This window comes from Rana temporaria, chromosome 8 (genome assembly GCF_905171775.1).
Source record: "Rana temporaria chromosome 8, aRanTem1.1, whole genome shotgun sequence".
Lineage (NCBI taxonomy): Eukaryota > Metazoa > Chordata > Amphibia > Anura > Ranidae > Rana > Rana temporaria.
This window is the reverse complement of record NC_053496.1, coordinates 51090858-51112551: the sequence shown is the minus strand read 5'-3', so window position 1 is coordinate 51112551 and position 21694 is coordinate 51090858. Positions and strand designations below refer to the sequence as shown.

General features: G+C 42.9%; 1 protein-coding gene across 3 annotated transcripts in view; it reads left to right on the top strand.

Moving 5' to 3' along the window:
- The first annotated feature begins 345 nt into the window (after positions 1-345).
- The window catches only part of LGI1 (leucine rich glioma inactivated 1), a 75967-nt gene continuing 54618 nt past the window's right edge, over positions 346-21694 (top strand). Inside the window, exons 1-2 of one of the 3 annotated variants that reach the window (XM_040361763.1) lie at positions 346-883; positions 1491-1562. In XM_040361763.1, the coding sequence (XP_040217697.1) occupies positions 660-883; positions 1491-1562 (296 nt within the window). In that variant the 5' untranslated portion in view covers positions 346-659. Of the gene's footprint in view, positions 894-1490; positions 1563-21694 lie in introns of all 3 variants that reach the window. The other 2 variants (XM_040361764.1, XM_040361765.1) reach the window with 2 other exon arrangements.

Genomic DNA, 21694 nt, shown 5'->3' with positions numbered 1-21694 from the left:
TTTTGGCTTTGAAAACTGCCCTATTGTACATTGGTGCTTTATGCTATGCTGAAGAATGAAATGAACATTTATAAATGAAAAGCATTCTTGGGTGACATAAATGGCAGATGCTGCATGCCCCATTGACCTGTATTTATCCTGTATCTTTGGATACCTTTAAGCAGAGACTACCTCTGTCTTCTCTGTTCAATGTCCTACAATATATAAGAAAAGGTTCCCATAGGATTACACCGTGAAGAGATTCAGTGAAAATGATGAATTCCCTCCCCTCCTCTCAGCCCCGGCAAGACATAATGCTGTACTATTTTTGGTTCACAAGGAAAGGGCCTCCCTTTGAAATCAGCAGGCTGTGCATTTTCTAAATGACATCACTTGGCATTCTGCTGCTGTGTGAGCTTGATATTTACATGGCAATGCATGTGTCCCTTGTTCTTGCTCCTATTGCAAGGCAGTGGGATATTCCCCATCACACAGCACAGCCCTAGTCTTCCCACTGCCCCCTGTGCGCGCACACATACACACACTGCTTTCTGATAAAGCTGCAGGTCTTTCGCAGCAAGCCAGTAACTAAGGAGAGGAAGACAGCAAATGAAGAAGGAGATCCTTGCATTGGCCTTAGAATAGTTGCGGTTCATGGTTTGGGCTATCCGTCTTACTGGATGCAGTCACCGAATACCTGGAGGATGGGGAATGGTAGAAGACCACCTAGAAGGATTGCCATCTTCCTTTGCATCTTCTTTGCTCTTTTGCTAATAAACAAGACTGAAGGGAGAAAGCCAATCAAGTCGAAATGCCCAACCTGGTGTACTTGTACCAAAGACAATGCCTTATGTGAAAATGCCAAGACTATCCCTCGCACCTTCCTTCCTGACGTTATCTCACTGTAAGGGGCTGTAAGCATTTACTACTTCACTGTATGATTTTATGTACTACTGTCAAGCCTTGACTTCCAGGTTAATATTACATGCATGATGTGTTAGTGCATTGCTCAAGAGAACATCTTTTATGTGGATTTATTTGCAATATGTTTTAGTTTACTAGCTTTATGTGTAATTCTTTTACGAAATATAAAAGTTGGAATTTCACCATAGGCATGATCCTTCATTGTGTGTGCCATAACAGAGCTTCGGTCAAGTTGGTAAGGGTAGTTGTGATAGATGCCAATGGTGGGTGATCTAGAAGTGGACAGGTCTCTCACTACCTGTCATTCTTGTGAAAGATTTGTTCAGCTGTAAGCATCCTAGAAAATTCTTCTTTAGGTAATAAAGATAAAGAAGAATTCAGCAAAAGAAAAAGGTAAAGAGCATTGGTGTTGTCCTAAGTAGTGTAACCCCAAGCAACAAGATTTCATCAAGTCGATTGTTGCTTACTGCACATTATTCTTTACTGAATAAGCCTGACACCTCATTGTTTAAAACACCAAATTAAAATGATACATTTTACTTTTTGATTATTTTTTTTATGCATTTCTATATTTCTTTATTTTGCAGGTCCTTTGTGAGATCTGAATTTACAGAAATCCCAGAGGGAAGTTTTTTGCACATCCCGTCTCTGCAGCTGCTGTAAGCAAGCAAGCTTTATTGTTTAACATATGTGTCTTCAAGCAGAAGATATTAGAGTGTATTGTCTGAATGAAGTCACCTGTGTAATATGCACTCTTGTCCGTCTATAAAATGGCACTGCTGCAAAGTGCCTGAGACCCTGACCGCTTGTATAATCAAAGGCACATATAATTAAATTGAGTGCATCAGCTACACAAGGCTCTGCAGCTCCCTAGGCTGGTGAAGGAGGTGCTCTGACATTCAATGTATTAGCTGTTAGTAGCAGAATAGGCTGAGCAATGCAGCACTCAGATTTTATATAACTCTTGAAGCACAGCTCACTGCATCCTAATGGGGTTGATTTACTAAAACTGGAGAGTGCAAAATCTGGTGCAGCTCTGCCTAGAAACCAATCGGCTTCCAGGTTTTATTGTCAAAGCTTAAAGCGGTGGTTCACCCTAAAAAACAAGTTTCTAGCATGCCATCCAGCATACTAGCGCGAGCTACAGTATGCCTTTATTTTATTTTTTGGCGCCGTACTCAGTTTAATCCCGTAGTTAAGTTTCAGACTCCCCGCGGGGAATGGGCGTTCCTATGCAGAGGGAACGTGATTGATAGCCGGCTATGGCGCGTCACGCTTCCCGAAAATAGCCGGAGTAGGACTCGGCTCTTCACGGCGCTATACGGCGCCTGCGCACAGACATCGGAGCTGACTGCGCAGGCGCCGTGAAGAGCCAAGTCCTATTTCGGCTATTTTCGGGAAGCGTGACGTGCCATAGCCGGCCGTCAATCACGTTCCCTCTGCATAGGAGCGCCCATAAAACTTAACTACGGGATTAAACTGTGAGTACGGCGCCAAAAAATAAAATAAAGGCATACTGTAGCTCGCGCTAGTATGCTGGATGGCATGCTAGGGAAAAATTTTTTTTTTTAGGGTGAACCCCCGCTTTAACTGAACAAGCTGAAGTGAGAAGTGGATTGGCTACAATGCTCAGCTGCACCAGATTTTGCTCTCTTCAATTTTAGTAACACAACCCCAATATGTCTTAGTAAAAGGTGAGATAGGATGCATTTGTTAACGACTTTGGGTTTATTTAGGCAAAGTGTGGTAAATCACAGAAACCAAATAGCAGTTATTTTTTATTATTTTCAGTGTCTCAAATGGAAAGGAATAATTTCATGGCTGTTTTTTGCATGCTCATTGCTTTTCGCTGTGTACTTATATGAAAATGGTCAATTAGAGTGGACAAAGCCAATCTCATACCTGTGTGTGATGCAGATGAGACTATTGGTCAGTGTGGGGTTGACTACAAGTGCTTTCGACCATCAAAAGTTTTTTGTTTTTTACACATAGAGATTTCACTGCACATTGGAAAAATATCTGTGTGACCTGATGCAAAAATTGCCTTTACTGTGTAGGAAACATAATAAATCTCTCATGAGGCCCGGTTCACACCTATGCAGGTTGCAGTTTGCATATTCCAGGTGCATTTTCAATACACGTTTTTGATCCATTGCAGTCTATGGAATCAAAAACCAGAAAAAAATCCCTGGCCTTTTCCATAAAATGCACAGATGTGAACTACATCCATAGAAAACCATGTTAAATGGACTGTATTGTGTTTCTTCAAAACTGAAAATGCACTAAAAAATGCATAGGTTTAAACCAGGCCACTCTGGATGAGATAGGGGAAGCTTGTTTAAAGGCTCAGTAATACAAACCAGTACATTGACAGATTATTGTCATGTGGTCCTTCTGGTTGTTTGCTTAGTAGGTATATATGGGTTTCCATGGTTTGTAGCTTTCATTTTTGACTTATAAATCATGGGAAGAGAAGCCTCTGAATAGACTTTTTTCCCTGCCATGGCATTTGGGGAGTTTGCAGTACTCACAAACTTGCACTTTTGTTGAATACAGTCATACATAGCCTCATAGCTTGGCAAGCCAAAACAAGGGAAAAGGGAGTAGCCGCTCCAGGTGGGAACCCAGATGAATATCCTCCGCTGCAGACAACTCAGGTGCAGGCAATGCACTTAGCAAAGCAGGAACAAAAATCGTCTCTGGACAGCCGCACTCTGAACAAATTGTAGCCTTTATTAAAAGAAGGACAGCACTACAAGTCACAGCAAAATAAAACCCGACTGCTGACGCGTTTCACACTGAAACTAGTGCTTGACTAAGCACTAGTTTCAGTGTGAAACGCGTCAGAGGTCGGGTTTTATTTTAGTTTGCTGTGACTTGTAGTGCTGTCCTTCTTTTTAATAAAGGCTACAATTTGTTCAGAGTGCGGCTGCCCAGAGACAATTTGTGTTCCTGCTTTGGCAAGCCATAACTTATTGGTTGCATTGGTCTATTGCCATTAGATGTAGTGTGTGTGTGATCTTCTTCATTGGGAGCATGTGTGCCTTAAATTAGGTGGATAAGTGTGTACATTTCCAGCCAAATTGTTAGTTTTAGCAAGGCAGGCTTGATAAAAAGCTGAACTGTAGCTGCATTTTTCATAAATGAGTTGTCTAATCCCTCAGAATTATGTTCACCTGTTTCATTTCTAAATAATCCAATTTGTACATACATATGTTCTGCACATACGTATCTTGTAATATGGCTAGTGTAATGAAGTTCAGTTAAAACTTGTACTCTGCCCAAAACCTTTAAACTGATATATCGTGCCCCCTATTAACCTCAATGCCATATCCTACTGAAAATGTTAAACTATCAGGTATAGGCAAGTAGGCACCCCACATTGCATCTGTGGCCTACCAGCATTACTGCCAGGTAAGGCAAGTTGATATTTGCATAGGTACAACAAAGAGGGGGACGTATCTACAGACAACTTAAGGGGCTTAGTTTCAAAGTTTAGTGCAGAACAAAGCTTTAAATGTTTATTATTAAAATGTTGTACACAGTCATAAACCACAACCAAACCTGGCTTCATTTTATAAAATGCTGCAAAATAATATAACAGCTACTAAGATGCAAGCTTAAAGTACAGAAGATCACTTTTTTTTTTTTTTACAGTATTTAGTTCCTGATGGGACAAGGTACAAGTTCCCATCTTCCTAGGTGTCTGCAAATTTGGACAGGGCACCCCCACTTCGGCAAACAGCTGCCCAACACCTAGCTTAGGGTGACCAGACATCCCCGGTTTCCGGGGACAGTCCCCGGATTGAGGACACTGCCCCTAGACCAAGTCTGTCCCCGGTTTTGTTTTGAATTTGAACAGGGGCTGGGGCAATTTCAAAGACAGTCAGTGCTGAATAAAAAAAAAAAAAAAAATCTGAATTACACCCCCCCCCCCCGCTGCTGCTCCTAGCTTAGGGGGGTGTATTTTTCCCATTATCTGTGCCCCTTTCTGATGATCATGTACTGGTCGGAGCGGAGTGAATATTTCTTTGGTTTCGGGCGCATTCCCATTCAGCCATGCTCACGTGTTCTTCTGCCATGGCTCAAGTCCTGGCCAGCCGCCTGCCTGCTTATCTCCTTGCCTTCCCTGGCGGAGTGATCTTCCTCCGCTCCCCACCCAGTAGTAGCCAGGGCATGGAGAGTAAGACTTCACAGGCTGTGAGGCGGGCGGTGGCGATTGGCAGAGAGTCACTGATTTCCGCCAATACTAGAGATAAAAAAATATGTCCCTGGATTTCATTATAAAAATCTGGTCACCTTAACCTAACTTCCATGAAAATGGCTTTTTGGTAGTGAGGAATTAGCATTTTTCTCCGGCGCCCAGTACTTGCCTGAGGCAAGCCCTGGCATAAGGAATTCATTTCAGCCTTATCTCCTTATGCATTCCTTGTTCCAGCTTTCCCGTCGGATAAGTATTGGGAACCTTAAAGCCTCGTACACACGATCGGATTTCTATCGAACAAATCCATGGAATTTTGTGCGAAGGCCATTGACCGTGAACTTGTTATGCATACAGACTGCAGAACTTTTCAGCCAACATTCACGAAACAATGTGTTTTTTTCTGCTCTTAAGCGCCACTTCTGCTAATGTTGTCTTATTGGTTCGGAGCATGCGTGTTTGTACTTTGGATTTTAGTCCGATGGACTTGTGTACACACGATCGGATAATCTGACAAGACACATTTGTTGTCAGACAATTTGAGAGCATGGCTATCCAACATCTGTTGTCGGAAATTCCGAGCATACAAACGGACGGATTATCCGACAAAACCCATCCATCACACATTTGTTGTCAGAAAATCCGATCGTGTGTACGAGGCTTAAGACTTGCTACCAAAAATCTCCCTGCTAGTTGTGGTGTTCGCTGTGAGCCAACAGTCAGCTCCCTATCAGATATTGCAGCTACCATTACAGGGCACCCAGGAAGATGGGACAAAGTGGTACATGTATTTTCTGCCATCAGAAAATAAATACTGTGGAAAAAGATACTTCTTTTTTTATTTTATTTTTTTTATCAACTTTCCCTAGGCTGCTGAGAGCTGATGTTTTACTTGTTTTCTATGAGTTATTGCAAGCTATTACTCTTTCTCTTGTGGTATTTAAAATTGTAAAATTTGCTTAAACCAGCGACACCAGATGTCTTTTGTTTGTTCGCTATAATCCTTAACGTATACCTAAGGCCAAAACTTTTTTCATTTTTGAAATAGTAGGGGGGGAATTTTTCATTGAAGAGATTTCCCTTTACTTCCTGTTTCGTGGACTCAGCAGGACGTGAGAAGATAGCTTTCCAACTTTCCAGGGACATCTCCTCTCAATGCACAAAAGCGCGCAACGTGCGTTCATGCCCCCCAAAGATGTTAATGGGCTCTTAGTGTTCCAAAAGGCAGATGATTGAGGGATGTTTTCAAAATGACAAAAAATACACATCGATTTATTATTTACTGAAAAACCACAAACCACAGAATGTATTACATGTCTTTATGAAAGGAGGCCAATAGTTTTATTTAAATAGAATTTTAATTTAAATAGAATCTTTGCTGTATGCCCCCCCCCCCCCATTCCTTTCTCAAAAACCTCAAAGGTTCTCTATGTAAGGAATGTACCATGCAGCATTCAACAGGTCTCTGTGTAGGTAGAAGTCCATATCCATATTTAAACAAAATAGAAGGGATTTTTTTTTCTTCTTTTGATACAGTGGTGAGTGGCTAGATCCCCTGTCAGGTTTTGTCATGCTATCTGTGTCCCTGCTAGGAATTGTCACTTTGAGCTGTCACCAGAACAGGAAGAGTGGGGGAATCTTCCAATGGGCACACTTTAGGAAGATTTAGCGAGATTGCCTCTCACCTCCTGTGTGTCTGCAAGACAGGAAGTTAAGGAAAACCTACGGAATTAGACACAGATAGCAAATAATAAATAAAAACTGAAAGGGATCTAAAATGAACAAAACAAAACCCAAAAAATCAAATATGCTTTAAATTTAGCATTGGTGCAAATGTGTTGAACGATTACCTGCAGTGTACAAACACAAAGCCTGATACAGCGTTGGAGTTTTATTAGTGGGCATCAACACTTGAGTTTTCTCTGCTGATTGGCAATGGCACGTAACATTTAAAAAAGTGTTTTCTGTATTCCTGTTCTGCTTGTGCCTGGTGTACACAATGAGATTATCGGATGATCGATCGTCTGTTTATTTTATTTTTTTGCATGCTGATCTCAACTAAAATGAAGAGGTTACTGAAGTTACAAAAATTCTCATACGACAGTATACAAATTTGGAAGTGATGTAATATCTTGTATTGTATTTTCAGATGAAAACTACAGAGTAAATTAAAATCGTACGATCTAGCATCGTACGAGAAAACTTTCCATGCTCGTCCCATCAGATAATTTTGCAAGATCTGTCCTGATCGGCTCTCGAAAGCTGTGTACTGTGATTATCATACGATCGCTTTGAAAGTGGTATTTGTCGAGCGATTTTCTGTATGGGTCTTGAGTTTTAAAACACAAGTATCACACCCACAAGAATAATCGGGAATGAACATGTAGACAGTCCTCGCACCTCCTACACAAATCGCCATCCATGGCCATTCACAGTCAGTCCGCCCTGGATGAGGGTACTACGACATTTCTATTGAATCAATTTGAGTTCCAAAAGTATGCAATACCTACTTATTTTTTTACTTTACTGATCAGCATGTTCTACAGCACTATGGTCTTGTTTTATATATGCTAAAATAACTAATAAAAAGTCAGTCTGCCATCAGGCAGCGCATTAGTCCCTGTACACAAGTAATGCTCAGATATGCATGTATCGGTGTACAGATGCTGCATATTTCAGCCATTCATTTTGACAGACTGCTGCACCTGTGATTACTGGGCAGACAAAAACTCCAGAATAATGCTGTAAGGTCCCCTTGTAGTCGTGTGCATGAAGCTTAAAGGGGTTGTAAAGATAAAAAAACTTTTTCCTAAATAGCTTCCTTTACCTTAGTACAGTCCTTCTTCACTTAGCTCATCCTTCGATTTTGCTTTTAAATGTCCTTATTTCTTCTGAGAAATCCTCACTTCCTGTTCTTCTGTCTGTAACTCCACACAGTAGTGCAAGGCTTTCTCCCTGGTGTGGAGTGTTGTGCTCGCCCCCTCCCTTGGAATACAGGAGACTCAGGACACACTCTATGCTGCAGATAGAGAAAGGAGCTGTGTGTAGTCCAATGGAGGGGGCAAGCACAACACTCCACACCAGGCAGAAAGCCTTGCATAAAATTTTTACCTTTACAACCCCTTAAGGGCCCTTTCACACCAGCGGACAGTATGTCCATATTTCATCCATCCGTTGGATGAAATACGGACATACATGTATCCCTATGGGATAGCGGGTGTCAACGGATGAACGTCAGCTGACACCCGATCTCATAGGTGTCCGCCATGTTCCGATTCTGCAGACAGAGGAAAATCCTATTTTTCCATCCATCTGCGGATCGGGTGAACACGGACAGACGGTCCGTGTTCATCCGATCCCCCCATACAGGAGAGCGGAGATCTGACAGGGCGGACCACCCTGTCAATTGCCGGCTCAGTGGGGATCAACGTAGCGATCCCCCGCTGAGCAAACGTATGAGACATGTACGGATCCTCATGGGATCCGTACATGTGAAAGGGCCCTAAGGCAGGGCTCAAAATTTCAAGCCCTGAGCTACTAGCCAGGCCTCAAGAGTTACTCGCCACCAGTTGCCCCACCTAATTCATACACTTCTCCACGCCTAATTGCGCCCCTAAACACGCCCTCATAGATTATCTCATGGACACTGTTAAATGTTAAATGTTAAATGCAGAATCAAGTTACACAATTAAATATTACCAAAAACAACTTTAACAAAATGGGACAGGGCACTGGGGACAGACCAGAGGGACAGGGCACTGGGGGGCAGACCAGAGGGACAGGGCACTGGGGGCAGACCAGAGGGACAGGGCACTAGAACTGGATCTCTTCCCCATTCTCTTGCTGTCTCCTCTGCAACTCCCATCCATCCATCCTGCACTGCCTACCTGGGACACCCGGAGTGGTAATTTTCGCAATCCTCCACCTGACTCATTACTTCCTGCTCCCTGCTCCCCAGCTACATTGGTCGGGGGAGGGGGGCAGGCTCAGAGAGGTCATACTGTTAGGTCCCATGGCTTAATGAGAATTGTAAGGAGAGCACCTGTGTACTGCTCTGCCTGTGCGCGGCTCACCAGACTACTTTTCCCGAGCATGCACCTTTCCTCTTCGGCCGCCAATCGCATCGGGGCTCTAAGTGTAGGCGCAGATTGAAGGGACATTGGTCATGCAGCCCTGTCATCAATCGCCCCCAGCTTAAATCCACTCGCCAAATGCTAGCAGGCGAGTGGAAATTTTGAGGGCTGCCCTATGGGATCATTTACAATATCATTGCCCTCTGAAGATTGATGTGTCTTGATTGGTGTGGTGGATCACTTTTCAGAGGGCATTTGACAGGTGGCTGGGAGGCCCTTTGTAGACTCCGCACTGCCTGTTTTAACCTCTGGAAGCCCACATCACTGCGCCGCAACTGTGCATTGCATGTGGTTGTAGGGTAGTTATAGCATGGTCTGCTGAATGCGGCAGGGGGGTATAATTTTTGTCTCGACGTAGGGCAAAGCATCACATCTGGCTGTTTTTGCAGCTAAAGGGGCACGTGAGAGGGGGCTTCGGTAAAAACACAGCTCAACTGCCTGTTTTTACTGCCCCTCAACCACAAGTGTAAACTTGGCCTATGAGTAGATATACCGTCTGTATTTGCCCAGGGATAAGCAATATAAACATAGCATGTTGTTAGTCATTTTATTCCATCTGCAAAATGAAAGAAAAAAATGCACCTGGAAGCAATTGCAATGATCTAATCCACAGAAACTAGAAGAGTAAATTGCAGGGAAGATAAATCACAGAGATACTCAAACATCACATGACAACCATAGCGGATTGATGTTTGATGGCCTGCTGCATTACTGAGTACAGCTGGACAAAAGTTTTCAAAGCGAAAACATGGTCTGTTTTCAAAGAGCATGTATTCCTTGTTGTATGTGCATTCTTTAACTCAAACTTATTCTTAAAAACACTTTCATATTTTTTTCAAGCCTGCTCTCCCATATTTTTTTCCCTGATGTAAAGCCGAACTCCAGGAAACTGAACACCCTGCCAATGCAGTGGGGCTCCACCAGTAGTGCAAAGAATAAATGCACGTTATTGCCTAGGGTGCCCATAAAGGTAGGACTAGGAGGCTCTGTGCAAACATTCTGTCCTGTTAGCATAAGATGCCAGACAAACAGTTCTGTATTTTACTCATTGAGTCAGCTGACTCATAGACTAAAGCTAGCCATACACAGTGTTTGGCTGCCCCTGATCAACAGAAGTCAATTGTTTGATCAAATTATGTTGAAGGAATATGTTGGTAATTTTTTCTTGATCAGCAGCTGCAGCCGCTGGTTACAGGTGGGTCCCGTCAGAATACAACATCCTGGTGATGGGATTCCTTCCTCTGACTTGTTTGTGTGTGTGTGTGTGTGTGTGTGGAGGTATCTGGCTGCGGCTGGGTTCACACTAGCTGCGGCCGCGGCTCACAGCAGGGGGTCCGGTGCGTCCCTGCACACCGATTCGGGTGTGTGAAGCGGCTCCATTGAGAGTCGGGCACACTCTCCTGTCATGCAAATTAGATGTGGGGAAACACGCATCCAATGCGCATAAAGAATATGTAAAGGCTCTTTTTTTTAACAAACATGTCATACTTACCTCCTCTGTGCAGTTGGTTTTGCACAGAGTGGCCCAGATCCTCCACTTCTGGGGGCCCCCAGCGGGGCTCTTCCTTTTCTTGAGTGCCCCGTTGGAGAGGCACGCTCCCGTGTCCTGCTGCTGCATCCATTGATACTCCCGCGTCATTGGATTTGATTGACAACAGCTGGCAAGACCAGGTTCAGGTAAGTAAAAGGGGGGCATCTGCATCACAGGAGGTTTTTCACCTTAATGCATAGAATGCATTAAGGTGAAAAACTTTGAGCGTTTACAACCCCTAAGTGTGAACCAAGCCTGAATGAAAACATTGCCATCAATTGCTAATTACTTTGTAAGGAGGAAAAATCGGACACAACAGCTGTGCAGAAGTGTGAAGCACAACCTGCATTTGTAATGAGCAAATATGGCTGCTAAATGCATACCGTATTTATCGGGGTATTGCACGCTCCGGCATATAGCGCACACCCCTAAAGTGGACCCGCATTCCTGTAAAAAAAAGATTTTAGTACTTACAGTTTTGGTGTCTTGCGCGGCGTCCTCGTCGGGTCCGGAGTCCGTCTGCGGCTTCGGTGGTGTCCTCATCGGGTCCGGCGTCCTTCTGCGGTGTCCTCCTCGCTCGATCCCCGCTTCCCGCGCTGAGTTTAAACTACTGCGTTGGCATATACCGAGCGCAGTACACTTGTGTATAGTCGGGCAGGCTCGGCTCCTCTCGCGGTCATGTCCTGTGCGTCCTGTACGTCCAGGACGTGACTGCGAGAGAAGCCGAGCCTGCCCGACTATACACGAGTGTACTGCGCTCGATATATGCCGGCGCAGTAATTCAAACTCGACGTGGGAAAGCAGGTATCGGCGTATATCGCTCACACACGATTTTGCCCTGAATTTCAGGGCAAAAAAGTGTGCGTATACGCCGATAAATACGGTATCTATATCTACTAATTATGCTCTGCCAAGGGTAGTGACTGCACTCTATGGAGGTCATAAAGGCAAATCCAATTTTCTCTACAAGTGCAAAGTGCACTTGAAATTTCACTGAAAGTGCACTTGGAAGTGCAGTCGCTGTAAATCTGAGGGGTAGATCTGAAATGAGGGGAAGATCTGCTGATTTTATCATCCAATCATGTGCAATCTAAAATGCTGTTTTTTATTTTCCTTGCATGTCCCCCTCGGATCTACAGCAACTGAACTTCCAAGTGCACTTTGCACTTGTAGTTTGCACTTGTAGTGCAAAGTGGATTTGCCTTTAGTAAATAACCCCCTATGTGTGAAGTAAATGCCCAGGTGCTCACCCACAAATAAATCCACACAAATCCAAACCAGGAATAGAGGCACTCCCATGTCTTGCAGGGGAGATAAATGAAAAAGGCAGCATTTTTATTGTCGATGAGTCGATGAAGCTCAGTCCATCTTTCTCCTGCTGTTTTAATTTATCTCTGCTGCAAGACCCGTGAGTGCCTCTATACATGTTCTGGATTTGTATCTGCTAATTATACACAGACAAACATTTTAACCATGAACATGTTGCTACAATTATTTACATCAAGCTAATGTCTTTTATAGGATACTATTAAACTGTTTTGAAAATACTTTATATTATTTTGGGACTTCCTGACTTCTAGTCCATTTAATTTATTTCAAAGTTATATCCAATAATACGTCTATTCTAGGTTTACCCATACATAGTTAAATGATGTACTAAAAACAGTCGAATCTTGAATGGACAGGTTGAACTTTAAGCCTCGTTCACATTGAATGCGACTTTGAAATCATGTGACGCACTCAAAATCACCAAAAGTAGTGCAGAAACAACTTTTTCAAATCGAAAGTCAGTGGGCCAGATTCAAGAAGCACTTGCGCCCGCGCAACCTTCTGCTTACTTGCTCCGGTGTAACGAGTGCTCCTGATTCAGGAACCTCGTTACACCGAATGCAGCCTAGGATCTGACAGACATAAGCCTCCTTATGCCTTCACATCCCAGGCTGCATTCTTGCGTTGGCCGCTAGGGGGCGCGGCCATTGTGATCAGCGTATAGTATGCAAATTGCATACTACCACCGATTCACAAAAGTTGCGCGGGCCCTGCGCACGCAAGGTACGGAGTTTCCGTACGGCAACTTTAGCATAAGGCTGCTCCTGCTAATAGCAGGGGCAACCAATGCTAAAGTATAGCTGCGCTTCCCGCTCGTGAAATTTAAATTTCACGTCGTTTACGTAAGTGAACCGTGAATGGCGCTGGACGCCATTCACGTTCACTTAGAAGCAAATGACGTCCTTGCGACGTCATTTGCCGCAATGCACGTTGGGAAAGTTTCCCGACGGAGCATGCGCTGTTCGTTCGGCGCGGGAGCGCGCCTAATTTAAATGATTCCCGCCCCTGGCTGAACGCCCGGCTGTTTAGCATATTGCCCGCGCAATTTACGGAGCAACTGCTCCGTGAATCGCGGGCAAAACGCAATATTTGCGTGGGCGCAGAGAAAAATCTTTGCTCTTTGCCCACGCAAATATTGCTCGGATCTACCTGAATCTGGGCCAGTGTCGCACTCATTTGAACACTGCCATTGGAGACAATACGGCTCGACTTGTCATGAGATTTGACCTGTCAAATTGCATGACAAGTCACTCCAGTGTGAACGGGGGCATCATTTCAATACTAGGAGAATGCCATTACCATGTGTCCCTTGTTACCCAATATAAATGTGCATTTAACCACTTAAGCCCCGGACCAAAATGCAGCTAAAAGCCCAGGCCAGGTTTTGCGATTCGGCACTGCGTTGCTTTAACAGACAATTGCGGGCTCGTGCAACGTGGCTCCCAAACAAAATTGTCTTCTTTTTTTTCCCACAAATAGAGCTTTCTTTTGGTGGTATTTGATCACCTCTGCGTTTTAAATTTTTTGCGCTATAAACAAAAATAAAGCGACAGTTTTGAAAAAAATTCAATATTTTTTACTTTTTTCTATAATAAATACCCCCCAAAAATATATAAAAAACGTTTTTTTTCCTCAGTTTAGGCCGATACGTATTCTTCTACATATTTTTGGTAAAATGTATAGCATTTACAAAATAGGGGATAGTTTTATTGCATTTTTATAAAAAAAAATGACCACTAATGGCGGCGATCAGCGATTTTTTTCGTGACTGCGACATTATGGTGGACTCTTCCGACAATTTTGACACATTTTTGGGACCATTGTCATTTTCACAGCAAAAAATGCATTTAAATTGCATTGTTTATTGTTAAAATGACAGTTGCAGTTTGGGAGTTAACCACAGGGGGCGCTTAAGGAGTTATGTTTCACCTAGTGTGTGTTTACAACTGTAGGGGGGTGTGGCTGTAGGTCTGACATCATCGATTGTGTCTCCCTATAAAAGGGATGACACGATCGATGCAGCCGCCACAGTGAAGCATGGGGAAGCCGTGTTTACATACGGCTCTCCCCGTTCTTCAGCTCCGGGGAGCGATCGCGAGGGGGCGGCCGCCCCCTCATCCCGGATCGCTCCCACGGAAGAACCGAGTGCTGCATGTACCGGGGGGGGGTCCTGGTCGGACCCCCGACCCGCGGAAAGGCAGGGACGTACATGTACGCCCATCTGCCTGTACGTGCCATTCTGTGGACGTATATGTACATGCGGCAGTCGTTAAGTGGTTAAAGTGTCCTAATGTGACACAAATGGAATAGACACACACATAAATCTTTGCGGACTTGTGTTTTTACATTCATTGATGATAATTTTGCACATATATTTATAAACCATAAGGTATATAAATTTTAATTGATTTAGTAGCGCTGCACTATATAAAAAAAGTCAGGTTGAAAAAGGACCATCAAATTCAACAGATAATGGAAATCCTCCATAAACAGAACCTTGTCCCTACATTTGATCCAGAGGAAAATAAAAAAACCTTAGAAATCATTGTCCAATTTCCTCCAACAGTGGGAAAATATTCCTTCTCGATATGCATATTCCCTGATTCATCAGTTTCTGATGCTCAGATATACGCAGTGGGGGTTATTTACAAAAGGCAAATCCACTTTGCACTACAAGTGCAAACTACAAGTGCAAAGTGCACTTGAAAGTGCAGTCGCTGTAAATCTGAGGGCAAGATCTGAAATGAGGGGAAGCTCTGGTGATTTTATTATCCAATCATGTGCAATCTAAAATGCTGTTTTTATTTTCCTTGCGTGTCCCCCTCGGATCTACAGCGACTGCACTTCCAAGTGCACTTTCAGTACAATTTCAAGTGCACTTTGCACTTGTAGTTTACACTTATAGTGCAAAGTGGATTTGCCTTTAGCAAATAACCCCCAATATTTTATGACCACAACGACTGCTGTCAGAGTAGAAGCCAGCAGTAAACCAGGATATCAAAGGTGGGAAATGTCTTAATTTGTGAGTGATGTCCTTTCATAAACTGTGTTGTTGGAAGATCAGGCTGCCCATGTAGGCCACAGAGGTATTTGGCATTGTTAGATGCTAGAGAGATTGCTAATTCCCCCAGAATATACATCTACTTATTCTTGGCATGTCCTATGATCTCATATTTCTTCTGTGTATATTATTGGACAATGCTCATGGAATTGAGAGAGAATAACCAGAAATATTTCCTGACCCTCAAACCATGAATCCTTTTTATGGACACTATACCGGGCAAAGCCAACGTTCAGACTTGAAAGGATGAAAGATAAGGCTAAAGCCTCATACACACGATCGGGCTTCCATCAGACTTTTCTGTGGATTTTTCTCCGAAGGGCGTTGTCCGTGAACTTGGTATGCATACACACGGCAGGACTTTTTCAGCCAACAAACACGAATGTAGTGACGTAATAGACGTACTACGTGTTTTTTCTGCTCTTTACCGCCACTTCTGCTATTGTTGTCTGATCTTTAGCATTGGTTCTGAGCATGCATGTTTGTACTTTGGACTTTAGTCCGATGGACTTGTGTGCACACGATCGGATTTGCTCCATCGGACATTGTGGCCGGAAAGTTTGTCTGTTCTCACAGCGAACATTTGTTCGATGAAAAAGCGAAAAAGTTTGTCCGATGGATCGTACACACGGTCGGACTGTCTGCAAAAACAGGTCCGTCTGAGGTTTGTTGCCAAAAAGTGTATGGGCCTTTAGCCCCCGTTCACACCTAGGCGTATATACGCCTGTAGTGTGACGCCGCAGCCGCCCCTGAGACGCTGGAGGGATGATTTCACATTGCCCTCTATGGAGATGGTTCACATCTCCACGCCGAACGCCGTACGCCTGCCACCTGAAAACAAGTCCCGGACCTTTTTTTCACGTGGCTTTCGTTGTTCGGCATAGGAGATGTGAACCATCTCCATAGAGGGGGTAAAGGCTGCATTCACAATCACGGCGTTTTGTTGCCGCAAATCGCGGTACAAAACGCCGCAATTTGTCGCCGCAATTTGCGGGACAAAACGCCGCGATTTTGTACGCCAAGGTGTGAATACAGCCTAAGAAGGACATTATCTGCAGTTGCTGAACCAATTCCATTATCCTTTGTATTATCCAAAATTTTGACTGGGCTGTAGATTGTTTAGATTAGATTAGTCACTAGTGGCCTTGTATGGACAAGGTTTTACTGTCAGTAAAGATGCAATTCTCATCACCTTTAAATTGCTGATTCAATCACCAAATATCAGTCTAAAATAGAGGTCCTAGCTATGGTTGGTGTTGAATCATGCTGTTTCGTATTTAAGCTTCTATACCTATAAAGGTTTAAGAGAATATGAGGGAGCAGGTTTTAATAAGTGGTTTGATACCTACAGTATAGGATGGTAAAGCATTCTGTGTATGGCTTGTATGTGGCGGTTGATGGTTTACAATTCAAAAAGGCTTAGGAAGCCTGGCAGATGGCTGTAGCAAAACAGCTCATAATGCTTTTAATGCATTTATACAGACTACCAAACTAGAGAATGAATATCTGAGATAGCAATGTAGAGCCTGCTCTAATACAGCAAACAGTTGGGCATATTTAATAAGATAATGATTGGTTGCTGTGGATTAAGGTGCACTATACTCTACTCTTTACATTATTAAAGAATTATTTGTTGGCAAGCTGTGTTTGTAAAATTCCTTTCTGATGATAATCAGGACAAAGAAAAATACAGTCGTTTTATAGAAAATAATAATATACTTGTGGTGTTTTAGCAAAGGAATCCTTACACAATTAAAATCTTTATGTGATACATTTTTCCCATTATCCTGTGTGAACCCAGTATAGAAAGACAGGGAAGATCCATCTAGTGCAGCAATTGGCAAACAGTTTTTAAAAAAATCTTTTAACAACTCACATTAACGTACATATCTCTATAAATCAAAATCTAACTAGTGTCCCGTCCTGCCAATGATGGAAAGCTACAGTCGTTTGCGGTGCTCACAGGGCTGGATGAGATGTATAGGCTTCTGCTTCCAAGCTTATATCTCTTCTGACCTATACTCACGTGTGCGCTCCAAGCTGGTTTACAGGGGTCCCAGAATTTCCTACATCTCCTCCAGCCCCGTAAACACTGCAAGTGGCCATGTTTTTTTATCATTGGCGAGTATGTGAGTAAAGTAAATATCAGTACTTGTACTTGAAAAAAGATAAAAAAATAATGCGCAACCCAAAAAAAATCACATAAATCAGCGACTAATAAAATGAAAGGTGTAAATATGATCAAATTATAAGCATTGAGGTGGATGTGATCTCAATATACACATATAGTGAAAGAGATCAAGCAGCTTCACTGAGCAAACAAACCCTCAACAGTGATTTTGAATGGTCATTCAAGTCCAAACAGATATAAAAAATTAAAAATATGTGAGTTGTAACAACTTGGAAGTCCAAAAGGTAACAAAAAGATTTGGAAGTCCAGAAAGATGTAACGATGTAGCAAATAAACTGCAGGTATTCAATCAACAAACATGGGAGCAGGGATATGGATCTTCAGTTTAACAGCTTCCATCAAATAAGGTAGATACATGCTCCCATGTTTGTTGATTAAATACCTGCAGTTTATTTGCTACATCGTTACATCTTTCTGGACTTCCAAATCTTTTTGTTACCTTTTTGACCATTCACAATCACTGTTGAGGGTTTTTTTGCTCAGTGATGCTGCTTTCTCTCTTTCACTATATGTGTATATTGAGATCACATCCACCTCAATGCTTATATTTTGATCATATTTACACCTTTCATTTTATTAGTCGCTGATTTATGCGATTTTTTTAGGTTGTGCATTATTTTTTATCTTTTTTCACATATATTCTTAGTTCACTAATCGAATTAATATATAATTGCAGCACCTTGTCATATTTATACATCACTCCTTGTTTTGTGTCCTTAATAGGAACAAACACTTCTGGTTTTGGTGTTACTTGTTTGCACTTTCTGGCACTATCACACACCTTTTCTTTTATTGGGGATAGTGCGGATCAACTCCATTTACATAGTACTTGTACTTGCCAGTAAAAAAATGATATCAGTGCAACCCTACTATTCAAGCACTGTCCCAGATAGCAAGCAATTGTGCTGTAAGTTTGAAAACGACTTGCTAGACTTGCCAGGCTTCACAATTTTATTGCACAATTGCAGCAAGTCCTTATTGCATGACTCCAGATCAACTTTCTTTGCAAACATTCTGCAAGTCTGCTGCAAGTTCTAGTTCAGTTATGTTGTGCAATAGTCATCCCACCACAGGGGGCACTGTGGCTGATTTTCATTCTGTAGACTTGCAGAGCTCTTGCTGTAGACTCACCACTGCAACTGTGCTCTTGCTAGAGACTTGCCAGGCAAATTTGATACAAATTGGAAAATTGTCAACTAAAACTTGTGCTTTAAAGGCTCTGCAAGTGTACAACTTGCCAGTGGAAATGTGCAGCAAGTTAACAAATTTAAAATTCAACACCGCCACAAATGTGTGGCAAGTTATCCTTGCTATCTGGGAAATAGCATTGACTGGATTCCTTTGAAAGCATTAAAGAGGCGTTCCGGGCCCCCACAAAAAATTTAAAGTCAGCCACTACAAATACTGTAGCTGCTGACTTTTAATATTAGGACACTTGCCTATCCAGGATTTTGTCAGCACCACAGCCCAATTTCCGATTGGCTCTCGGGTGCTGCCGCTGCCATTCTTAGTAAGGGAACACGGCAGTGAAGCCTTTTCGGCTTCATAGCCGGTTCCCTACTGTGCATGCGCTTTCTAATTTGCTTGGCGGCGGAGGAAGGAGGAGGGGAGCCGAGCTTTCGAGGGACAAGGACATCTCCCGGAAGTGGGGACAGGTACCTGTTAAAAACAGGAACCTGTCCCCCCCTTTCCTAAAAAGGTGCCAAATGTGGCATCAGAGGGGGGAGGAGACAGTTAAGCAGACATTCCACTTTTGGGTTCAGCTGGCCATAGACATATAAGAGAAAATATATTCAAAATACTACCATTTTCTGCACAATCTGCCTTGTCTGTGGTTATTGGTGCGATGAAACACAGACTGCTAGCTTGTGCTTTAATTTAGATATTCAGTAATACATAAATGAGAAGGAAAGGCCTTTCGTTTAGAATTTCTTGTCACAAAAGCCAGAAAGGACCCTGACTAGGAAAGAGTTAACCACAGCCACGTATTCATTAAACCATGCTCATTCAGTACAGTAATAACTTTAATGACCCTAATAACCGGCATTGCCTATGTGTTTATCTCTTAAATGGAAGCCATGCTATTAATATATTGAAAGGTATAAATTCCGTACAAATCATCGTGTCCTGTGTATAGCGACTTTAGGATAACATCTCCGTTGTGCTGTAAATGTCCTAACATTTATAGACTGTTGCTAGGCAGCTGCGGGAGTGATAGGAAAACACCATCTGTAAGCAAGGGCAGAAATCCTAGAAAAGGAATACTGAATGTGACCTGTTTTACAAAGGAGAGATTCAACCATGGAAACCTTCAAACATTTTTTTAAATATAATTTGGACACATTGAAAAAAACGATTGTCATAATTACAATGTAAGGTCACATTCGTACGTACTAATGGTAACCACCATATTTAAATCCAAAGCTAAACTTGGGAGGAGCTCATGTATGCATTGCTGCCATAGGCCCAGCCTCAGTTGTGCACATGGGTTGGCATGAATGATGAAAGGACAGTGGTCTCTGAGATTGAGATCTTGATTGGCTAGGAAAGGGCCCACTTTGAGTATGGGCCCTTGCTCAGATTAAACAAATTGGGAAAATTTAATCCAGATTAAACAAATTGGGAAAATTTAACAAAGCATGGTGCAAGCTTTATGCTTGCACCACTCTTCCATACTTAGAAAAGGGAAAAGATACTGCTACTAATTAGAAATAAGGGTGCAAGCCGCTTTGTTAATTAAGACTGATTGCACCCTGATCTGTGTGACAGGCACAGTGCATATCAGTACAAGTGGAGCTGCAGGCTCGGATTCCCCTGCTAATCCCCGCCACCTGCCCAGCTGAGGTGGGAAAGGAAGAGGAGGGATGTGTAGGTTCTGCCCATATAGTGTAATCACAAGCAGAGAGAGAGATTAAGGCTACTTTCGCACTGGGGCGGTGAGAGCGTCGGCGGTAAAGCACCGATAGTTTTAGCGGCGCTTTACTGTCATTTTAGCTGCATTTTTTGGCAGCTAGTGGGGTGCTTTTAACCCCCCCACTAGCAGCCGAAGATGGGGTTAATACCGCTCGTGTAGCGCCGCTGCCAAATCGCTTTGCAGGCGCTTCGGCAGTGCTGCTCATTCATTTCAATGGGCAGGGCGGTTTAACCACTTAACCCCCGGACCATATTGCTTGTCAAAGACCAGAGCACTTTTTGCGATTCGGCACTGCGCCGCTTTAACTGACAATTGCGCGGTTGTGCGGCGTGGCTCCCAAACAAAATTGGCATCCTTTTTTTCCCTCAAATAGAGCTTTCTTTTAGTGGTATTTGATCACCTTGGTTTTTAGTTTTTTCGCTATAAACAAAAATAGAGTGCCAATTTTGAAAAAATAATATTTTTTACTTTTTGCTATAATAAATATCCCCCAAAAATATATAAAAAAAAATTTTTTTTCCTCAGTTTAGGCCGATACATATTCTTCTACATATTTTCCATAAAAAAAAATCGCAATAAACGTTTATCGGTTGGTTTGCGCAAAATTTATAGCGTTTACAAAATAGGGGGTAGTTTTATGGCATTTTTATAAATATTGTTTTTTTACTAGTAATGGCGGCGATCAGCGATTTTTTTCGGTACTGCGACATTATGGCGTACACTTTTGACACATTTTTGGGACCATTGGCATTTTTATAGCGATCAGTGCTATAAAAATGCATTGGATTACTATAAAAATGCCACTGGCAGGGAAGGGGTTAACACTAGGGGGCGGGGAAGGGGTTAAGTATGTTCCCTGGGTGTGTTCCAACTGTAGGGGGGGGGGGTGGCCTCACTAGGGGAAATGACTGATCGCTGTTCATACATTGTATGAACAGACGGTCAGGCATTTCTCCCCTGACAGGATCGGGAGCTGTGTGTTTACACACACAGCTCCCGGTCCTCGCTCTGTAACGAGCAATCGCGGGTGCCCGGCGGCGATCGCGCCCGCCGGGCACGCGCACGGCTTCGAGAGCCCGACGTATAGCTACGGGCTCTCGCGCAGGGGAGCCGACCTGCCGCCATATAACTGCGCCGGCTGGTCGGCAAGTAGTTAAGAGCGCTGTATACAGCCCTCTTAAACCACCCCAAAGATGCTTCTTGCAGGACAGAAACAAAAGAAAAACTTTTTTTTTCAAAAAAAATCGGTCTTTTTTTATTTGTTTAGCAAAAAATTTAAAAAGCAGAGGTGATCAAATACCACCAAAAGAAAGCTCTATTTGTGGGAACAAAATGATAAAAATTCTGTTTGGGTACAGTGTAGCATGACCGTGCAATTGTAATATAAAGCTGAAGTTTCTCTGTAAATACAGGTGCACAGCTTTACCAAAA